Here is a 10700-nt window from a genome sequence, read left to right on the forward strand (position 1 = left end):
TACAACATTAACACTATCTTTGTACAAATTTATTATAATTTTTTTCATTCAATTTTATTGATTTCTTTATTTGTAGCTGAAGAATGAAGGTATGGATTTTAGTGAAATTAGATAGTTAACGATCACTTGAGATTAAGTTGATTTGATTCAAAAGTGATTAAAATCAAATGATGACTTACATTTCAGAGTAGTTAATTAGCAAGTTAAACGTTCAACCAACAAGTCAATATGAATATGATGTTTTAAAAGCTCAATGAGCTAGCTTGTATGTATGTGACTCACACATGCACCGAAAATGTACACATTAAATGAAAACTCATAAATATATAGTACAAATACGTTCATCTAATTGTGTATAATTTCAGCTCAAACTTGTCTTAATCAGTTAATTTGATCGTAGTAGAACACTAGTACGTTAGTGTGCATGCTTTGGTGGGACTTGGAGGTCTCTTCTTATTGTCCATTATCGCACTCTAGTAGTCGTATTAGTAGCCCCTTGAAGGTTGCCAAGCTTGCATGTGAGTGGTCAGTGAATCCCTATTTACTGCATCACAACTAATAAATCAAGGTATTGTATGGTTACACAACTGATAGATCAAGGTATAGTGTCGACCACAAAAGATTAGAATTCTGATGGAAAGATCTATTAAGGAGATTAATAAGGTAATCAAGTCACTTATGCCATCTTGTAGGAAGTAATACTGCCTACAAATTTAGACTTCTTGTGCATTATTATATACATGTCAATCAAAATAGTACATACACCTCGATCATTTTTTTTCAACTTTAAAAGATTTAACTTTTCATGTATTTAGATGTCAACCAAACAACCACAAACCATTATAACTAATAAGTAATAACTATGTTGTGAATGAAATGTAGTAGGATGGGCTCCACCCGTCGAAACCATTTGCTGAGGTATACAACGGGCCTCCTATCATCTTTCACTAAATTGACACCATCTTGGTACATACATAGGAATACAAGATGGAATCAAAACAAAATTAAAAAGTTCCCTCTAAAATTGGTTTCAATTTTAATTTAACTTTTGTAGGCTTCTTTAGCACTAGTGCCCATCCTTTTAGGCTAGCTAACTCTTTCCAACAACATAACATCACTCTATCTGTGATCCTTTTAATTACTCCCTCAAATTATCTCTTTCATTTCTACTTTATTTTCTTTTGTTTTTTCTCCTATAAATACACCCTCACACCCCCCATCATCCACACTCACATTCATAACCCACCACCTAACATTCAACCACAACATAACAACATCAACAACAACCAAAACAAAAAAAATAACACCTTTTTTCCTCTGTTATCTCCCAAAACCAAAAAAACAGAACATACTTAAAAATGAGGATGACAACTACCTTACACGCCACCCTAACCCCGGATAAGACCTCATCATTTTCCATTGCCCCGGGAGCGACAACGGTGACTCCAAGATCACCTTGGCACTCGCCGGTGCCTTACCTATTCGGAGGACTAGCGGCGATGCTCGGCCTCATAGCCTTTGCTCTCTTGATATTGGCTTGCTCTTACTGGAGATTGTCTAGAGATAATGATCCTCAACAACAAAGCAATGAAGGAGGAGATTTGGAGAGTGGTGAGAAAGGTGAAGGTGTTAGTAAGATAAATGGTGCTCCTGTTTTTGAAGAAAAGATTGTTGTTATTATGGCTGGCAATGATAAGCCTACTTTCTTGGCTACCCCTGCTTTAATGCTCATGTCTAAGAGTAATTCTAATGATGATCATCATCTTAATAAGTTTGGTAATAATAATAATGTTATTGCTAATGATGATGATGATGAGAAGCCTAAAGAAGATGAAACCTCTCACCCACATGATTAATAATAAGTTCATTACACCAAAAAAAGGTAGTTTTTTTTTGGTGACACGGGTGAGGATTCTCTCTAGTTATTAGATTTCGAGAGTGGAAAAGGAGAAGGAGAATACGTGTACCAAATTATTAATCCTCCTCTAAATCGCCGATTACTGACGCATCTGGTAACTTGAGACGAATCCAACCCATCAATTTTGAAGTTAGTTAGATAATGACCCATATGGATATATATTTTTGTCCTTTACAATCTTGGTTTCCTTTTATTTTTTTGGTTGCCTTCTACTTCGTAAATGGTAGAGTTTTGGTTTAATCTTGCGAGAGATGTATACAAGAGGAGAGACTATCATCAACTCCATTATGTAATATTTCATGTCTCAGTTGATATGGAATTATATCTTCATTAATTACTTAAAATGACTTGTTCTGTTCTTGATTTTCTAGCTCATTAGATAGTTCTGAAAATAATACTCTCTACTTGGAATTATTATATCAAATTAGAACCACTTCTTAATTAAATGATATTTTAAAGAGTAAAATATGTAAACAATAAGAACTTGGGTCCATGAAATGTTTATGCAATAATCGTTAACATTTATGTCAAAAATTTGAAACATAAAAAAGAAAAACTAACTTTTGTACAATCTTGTATTAAAAGAAGGAAAAGGACAAATTATAACAAAACTAATCATACAAATTCAATAATTCATTTCTTGTAAAGTAAGTTTGTTATGTACACTCAAAACCTAAGGTCGTATATTAGCCTTTATATCTACTCATTGTACAAAACCCTTAAAAGGGGAGAAGAAAAGAAAATGCTCACAACAAAAGTTACCATTTATATTATATTTTTATTTATAAAATAATTAAAACATATTATTTAAAATGAATTTCTTTATACTCCATATCCATATACACGATACTTAAAATATTAGAGTAGCCCATATATCATAATTTACTCATAAATCAATTGGTGCACAAAATAAACTCATAAAATTTTTAGATATTGGGTAAGTGGAGAATATATTTGTACATTTATTTGTCTAGTGATTGCTTGAGTGACTACTGATTAGAAGTGGGGAAAGAAGGAACATATTCTTAAGGCAATGAAATGAATAAAAGTAGTGTAAAGAAACCAATTTGTGTTTAACTTTGCTGGGAAACGGATGAAGAATTACAGGCTGGGTGATGGGGCAACCCGCGGCCGACTGCCGGTTATAATGTACGGAGTACCCATTAGTACGACAACTTGTCTAATAGAAAGATTTGCATGTTGAGGCGAGGGTTCGCTTACCCTTCTTCCTAGGCCACTCTTGTCTTATCGGGGTTTTGGCCCTCTAAATTTAATTAGACATAATTAGATTAGGTTGAATTGCATAAAATTCCATTTATTTAGAAAGTACAATTTAAAATACGGGTTTTACCTTAATTACAAGTTAGCACATTAATAAAAACGTAAGCCCAAAGCAATACTCGTACTAAAATTAAAGCCTTCCTAATACAGCAGTACAGCACTAAATATTTGTCCAATGTGTTAATATTTAAAGTAGGATCAATTGTGCGTGGAGCCACGAGTTGAGCTCATCACACTGTAGTTAGAAAGAATGCCAAAACAAACAACAATCAACTTGTAAAAATTAAATTTAAAATAAAAATAGTTACTAATTTCAATTAATGTGTCAAACCTATATTATGACTAAAACTCAGTTTATGTTATGCGTTTAAGTATCCCTATTATTGTTATAAGGTTCACTAATTTATACTAGTATATAAGATTCAAGCTTTTGATCAATTTATATTAAATTAATCGGATCGTATTTTATATATATATATATATATATATATATATATATATATATATATATATATATATATATATATATATATATATATATATATATATATATATCCAAGGAGGTTCCACCTCAAAACCATATGGCAATGAGGGGAGTAGCCCCTTAGCTTTATATTGTGGTGGTAACTCTTGAATTCTTTCAATGTGAGATTTCATTACCACTACACTCTCCCTATAGTGTTTAGTATTTTAGTGTGGGACAAGAGAATGCTCACATGTGGGTTGTTCATGGGCTCAACACTCCCCCTCACATGTGAGCTGTCCATAGTGTTTGGCCCAGTATACCTTAGCCATTAAGGCCCCGATCGTGGGCCTGGCTCTGATACCATGTTAAATACGGGTCTGGGCCGCACCCGTCACGGGAGAGTGCAAGTCCACCACTTTACAAGACCAAGGAGGTTCCACCTCAAAACCATATGGCAATGAGGGGATTAGCCCCTTAGCCAACTCAACCAAAAGCTTAAGCTGATGGTTGAGGGCCAGGAATATTTTTTATACTCTATCACTCCCCCTCAGATGAAAGGCCCTTTGGGCTTGAAATGTGGATGCAACACAGACCCTCTCATACCCGGCGCGAATTAATTCCATTTTAAAGGAGGGGTGGATGAGATTCGAGCCTGTGACCTCTATGTCACGTTGGCTCTGATACCATGTTAAAGAACTAACTCAATCAAAAGATTAAGCTGATGGTTGAGGTCCAGGAATATGTTTTATACTCTATCAAAATATATATATATATATCAAAAATGAAATATAAACCATTAAGAACATAAATAAAACCCTTAATTTATCTCTAAAGAATATATATATCCTTAGCCAAAAACAAGCAATAAGCCAGAAAGGTGCAATCCAACTAGATATCAAACAATAGGTGTTGGTTTTTTGTTATGGTACGAAATTACGAAAAGCGTACTAGTACTACTCAACAGACTCAACAAAATGGAACACGTATGACTCAACAACCTTGCGGTCTTTTCATAAACCAAAATAAAACAAATATTATAATTAAAAATAACCTAAACAAAAATAAATACAACACTGTCGGTTTTTTTAATTTATTTTTTTCTCCATAATCAGTAGTCGATCACTGCTTCTTCGTACTTGATAGTTGATACGGAATATAAATAAATTGTTCCATGACATAATATAATATGCATAATGTTGACAAAATAGTCCACGCTTTTACTTATTGCTTGGTGGGGATTATGGAAGATATGATTATATGAAGATATGAGAATTTCCCCTATTCAATTGTTAATGTATATAATCCTAAAACATCCAGTTGCAAGAACACACTTCACACTACAGTATTTCTTCTGTTTCTTGTGCATAGATATAACAATATCTTAAGGCCAGGCTTACTCAAATATGATGAAGAGGATTCTAATGTTGGGCCCGGGTCATCCAACAACTTGTTGAGTCGTATGCTCGTCTTCACCCCACATTATTATGATATTGTCTGTTTTGGTATAATCCATAAATTTGTTTTTACATACCTTTTTCAAAAGACCACATATTAATAGAGTAAGTAGACACTTGAGGAGTTGAGGTTATCTAATCTGTTATGTTCACCTTATTTTTACTATGTTAAGTCTAATAAAATTCAATTAATTTCATATAAGATAAGTTTAGAAATATTTAAGTTATAATAAGGATTACTTATACATGTTCAAGTTACAATTAAAATAAGCTTGAACTTATTTTTCATGAACTTATCTTATCTGAACTTATTAAACCTTATCTGAACTTATTAAGCCTCATCTGAACTTATTAACCTTGAAATAAGTAGAAATAAGGTGAACAGAATAGAGCCTTATTAATAAGTTCAGATAAAAAATTGATATAAGTAAAAATTAGACGAATAGAACACTGAACACACGTAGTGTAACCCTTATAAGGATTGTAACCCAGGCCATGATATTATTATTCTTTCCATGTGGGACTAAAATTGCATACCCCAAAAAGTTTAAGAAAAATGGTTTTCCTTCTTTTATGAGGAAAATGTCTAGGAATATATATGAAGAAATGAAACCTACATTAAACAACTATTGTGTTATATACAGTATAAGTGATGTCCCGTGAATACAATCTTTGATTATACGTCCTTGATAGACGAGTTAATCAGATGTTTTTGTAGACTTTAAATCATTTAATTTGGCTTGTGTGTATAGATTGCATAGGTATATATACACTACAAACCATTTATACGTCCATCATACTATTTGTACGTGGTTGAATATGAATACGTGCTTTTAACATATAAGAGATTAAGTCAAGAGTTTAGGATCCACCACATATATGAATTTGAGATTTAGAGTTTAGGCTCCTCCACGTATATATACGAACCTTCATCAACTTCAAATTGAAGAAAATGGATCTCAAGCAAGAGTAGATACTCGATCAATCATCAAAAAATTTGGGGTATAAGATTCAATTCAATTATTCTTTGCATTTGCATTTGCATATATGCATGATGGGTAGCTAGGGCTTTGAATCTTTGATGTGTACAATAACTTATAAAAGAACATGTAATTTTGCAAGTAACATATGAATTGTAACTATCCATGTACCTTGATAAATAATATTTTCCCTAAACTTTGGACACTCTTTTATAGTGGTGCGTGGCCTGTGGGGGTGGATAATGACGTGCACTTTCCTAGTATCTTGGCAAACCTGCTTTGAAAGATATGGGCAAACCTTTCAGAGATTAAGCATATATATTAACTAACTTTGAGAGATGCATGTTTTTACATATTCCACTTCTTATATTATTATATAATCCTTCTCAGAATATTTGAGCAAACATTAAGATCTTGTTATATCTATGCACTAGAAACAGAAAATAGATTGTGTTTTGCAACTGGCTGTTTTAGGATTATATGCATTACAATAGGAGAAATTCTCATATCTTCATATAATCATATTTTCCTTACCAATCAAGCAACATGTAAAAGCTGAGAACTATTTTGTCAAACATACATACTTTCATTATTATTATAACATATTATCGCCTACCTCTTTGGCCTCCATCCCCTCCGCTACATATTTGATAAAAAGAAAATCAATGATGTGAAGGTTTGGTAGTTTTGAATTGGTGGCTATGTTTCAACACTAATAGTAGTAAATGAGTTATTCGAATATATGAATATATATACGTACGGACGTACCTAACTTATTGGCTGGCTTGATCAACTACTACTTTATTATAGGTGTTCTATGCAACTCAATAATAATAAATAATAATGAAGTTAGGATTTTGATTTATGATCCGGAGTAAAAGTAGAAACTAAACGCGGACATCCATTATCATCTTAAAGGGTACATGAGAGGAAAGGGGAAAAAAAAATCAAAGATTAAAAAATCACATGACACTTTAACACCATAATGCAACCAATTACCTTATTAGTATGGTAATTCATCTATTAAAGTCGGCAATGGAGTTGTCAAATCAACTAAATGATCCATTTATTCCATTTTCGGTGGCATCACACAATCCACGACTTTAATCAAGGAAAGAAAAAAAAAATGCAAGCACAACTTGCTAGTTGACAAATTATATGTTCTAGTAGTAATATATCTAATCCAAGTTATGAAATTATGTATACCTTTATACTAACGAGTGACCAAAAAGGTCAACTCTATCCATGCTGATGAATCTAAATCCTGGAGTTGGAAATCTTGGAATCAATACATGTTAGTAGATGCGACCTTTCATGTGTATCTTGAAACATAATACGATGCTACAAGTTTATGTATTGCACTTTCAGTTACATTTCCACATTTTGAACAGGCATGTTAGCTCTTTTTAGTGCATGGCAACGATCATTGATTGTAGAATTTTTTTTGAATCGAGTTATCATGTTTTCAAGATAAGGATTCTCTAATGATGAGTATTTATGATTCTCTAGAATCTTCACTCTTAAGAGCTTAACTGGTATAGTTGTATGTAAATCGTTGTAAGGGACGTTCAAGAAAAAAGTTTATAGGAAAGATATACAAAAATAATAGAAAGCTAATTATGTACCCCTTAGATTTAAATGATTAAATTGGTTTAAACTTACTACTGGTATATATAAGAATACATAGTAAGTTTAAACACTATTGTATATTATATATTGTCTAAATTTAACAACTTATGTGATTTATCAAAATTTAAAATAATTTCATTAGAAAGGACATATCACATATCTATTTATCAAAATTTTAAAATAATTCATTTGAAAAGGACATATCTTAGATTTGGATACTAGCAAGTAGCAACTAATTTTAATAAAATTAATTTAAGTATTAACTATATTCATAATCAAAGATGTTAACCATTCTAAACATGCTCCCGTGAAAAAAAAAATGTTAGGACTTTTGCAAATTTGCAACAAAAGGGAGTAACTTGTTTATTCAACAAAACAAATTTATTTGGTTTATTAATAATGTACGTAGTAATAGATTATCCACCTGGCACCTACTAGAGGTCTAGAGGGGACCATTGGACCAATATATGCAATGACTTTGTAAGACCAATTTATCGAAGTCCATAAATCACAACCTAAACACTTTTTCCCTTTGAAGGACTACGGTAATAAATGAGGCTCACCCTCTTTGGCTCTTTCTCCTCTCCTCACTCTTATTTGACCTAACATGATTCATTCAAAAGCGATTATATCTATGAATTTATAGTTAATTAAATAAACTACTAATACACAATGAACCTATACTGAATATATAATTTTTTTTATCATCCAAAATTTAGAATGCTATGCTCATGTTTACTTGATTTCTACTTCTCAACATAAATAAATACTCCATCTGTTTTTTTTTTTATTATTATTATTTTTTTTTATTTTTTTTTATCCTACCCACTTTTCATTTTAGGTTTTTTTTTAAGCCCTACCCACTTTGTTTTAATCTATTTGTAGATTTTACCCCTCCAATTCCACAATAATTACGCATTTTCATTCTATCTCTTTTATTTTAATCTCTTTTTTCTTACACAAACCTACCTTTTTACATTCATTTTTTTTACTCTATCTTACACTCACTCATATTCTTTAATTTTTAAATTGCGTATATATAGTAAATGAGTAGAATATAAATAAGGTGAACCAAACAAACCCTTACAATTATTATAAAACAGATGAAAAAGAAAAGTGTTGCGACTACTGCGAAATAGAGGGAGGAAATTTAAACTACCTCCGTTTCAATTATTTGCAACGATTTGACGTAAAGTGTGAGTAAAGATGTCTAATCGCTACAAGTGATATGTAACGGAGGTACTTCTAGTAATTATTACTATTAGGACTAACATTATAAACCAGGGTTTTCATTAACAGCTTAACACACATTATTTTACAAGTAGTCCGTCTTGTGTGTGGCTGGCCAAACTGTGTGACCACTTATAAAAAAAAACAAAGTATCTCCTGTAACACTAACCAAATAACCCCTATAACACTAATCGAGTTTCCTTATAAAAATGACAAAGTAATCCCTATTACACTAACGAAGTAAACCCTATTATATTAACGAAATAACCCCTGTGAAAACTGGCTGGTATGGCGTTATGCCAAGCCACTTATAAGGGTCTTGTTTGGTAGTAAGCTTATTGGGGGTATATTAGCTTATTTGACTAATTTTAGCTGATTGACTAGTCAAACAAGCTAATACAAGTGTTTGGTAGTAAACTTATTGAAAGAGATTATTCCACTAAATAAGCTCTTTTTGAAAAAGCTCATTTTAAGAGCTTTTTCAATTAGCTTATTCATTAATTATTGTGAAATGACACTTATAACCTCATTTAACTTAAAATTCTATCTAAATTATCTACCCCACAATTAGCTTATTGGTCATTTCGCATACTCAATCACCTTTAAGCTATCAGCTATTTACCAAATACTTTTATATAATCAGTTAATACAATAAGTTAGTCAAATCAGTTAATAAAATCAGATAGTCAAAATCAGCTAACTCAATCAGTTTCAGCTGTCAGCTTTCTCCTAAACAGGGCCAAGAATTTGTGTTTTACGAAAGTTTTTTTTTTTTTCCTCGCATAAACGCCTAAACGGAACTCAAAAATGGAGGCGGGACCCAGAGTGGATAATTGAAATGATAATACAGCTCGTTCAGTTTTCGAAAGGCCAGCCCAAACAAATGAGCGGCCCAAAGCCTCCAACTTCAATTATGTACGTATGTATCCCGTGGTCTCCAACCCTCATCTTTGTCCCTTTCAACCGCCATTCCCAAAAATCTAGTACCAACTACTGTTATTACTGTACTAATACACGATGCATCATTAACATCATCACTAAATTACCTTTTTTTGCTATAAAGTATAGGGTACTATGAAAAATTAATACTACCTTCGTCCCTTAATATAATGCATCTTTCTCTTTATTATGTGAGGAATAAATATTCAAAAGAGGCATTATATTAAGGGACAGAGGTAATATTTTGTACCCAGATTAGTACTCCATTTAAATTAGGAATAACAATAGACCATAAATATAAATTAGGGAGAACAACGGACTAGAGGTGATCACGTTTAACCTGAGTATTTTTCAAATTGAGTTAAGCCTGATCCAGTATGATGTATCATTATGTGTATCACAAAGTATATTTTTTATAATTATAAATTTTGACATGATTTAAAATGGGTATGATAAAGACATTCTCTGTAATTTTAACATATCTTATCAAATTTTGAAACATGTAGATTGTTTACTGTTAGAATATAATATTAATTATATTCTATTTTATTGTATATATCTATTTATGCCATGTATTTATCTAGTGCATGTAAATAGGAAGGATAGCTGTAGATTAGCTCAGTCAATTCCCTAATCTAAGCCTCAATTATAGGCCTAACTATTCTCGTAAGAGCTGTATATATTCTGCCAATATTTTGAATGAAGGCAAGCAATTACATTCCATCTTCCTTCATTTACTTGTTTGATTTCCTACCTTATTGCCTCGCGTGCAAAAATTGTTTAGACGACACTAAATGTAATAA

At 31.9% G+C, this 10700-nt stretch overlaps 1 protein-coding gene across 1 annotated transcript; it reads left to right on the forward strand.

Annotated features, from left to right (window-relative positions):
* Positions 1–1248: 1248 nt before the first annotated feature.
* On the forward strand, positions 1249–2273 carry LOC145584572 (protein GLUTAMINE DUMPER 2-like). The gene has a single exon (XM_081641389.1). It carries the CDS (start codon positions 1359–1361, stop codon positions 1854–1856), a length of 498 nt encoding a protein of 165 aa, XP_081497515.1. The 5' UTR covers positions 1249–1358; the 3' UTR covers positions 1857–2273.
* Positions 2274–10700: the final 8427 nt, after the last annotated feature.

This window comes from Chenopodium album, chromosome 16, assembly GCF_948465745.1.
Source record: "Chenopodium album chromosome 16, dcCheAlbu1.1, whole genome shotgun sequence".
NCBI lineage: Eukaryota > Viridiplantae > Streptophyta > Magnoliopsida > Caryophyllales > Amaranthaceae > Chenopodium > Chenopodium album.

Bases quoted from the DNA above. Each gene is read 5' to 3' on its own strand.
- LOC145584572 (XM_081641389.1), top strand. From the start codon at position 1,359: ATGAGGATGACAACTACCTTACACGCCACCCTAACCCCGGATAAGACC.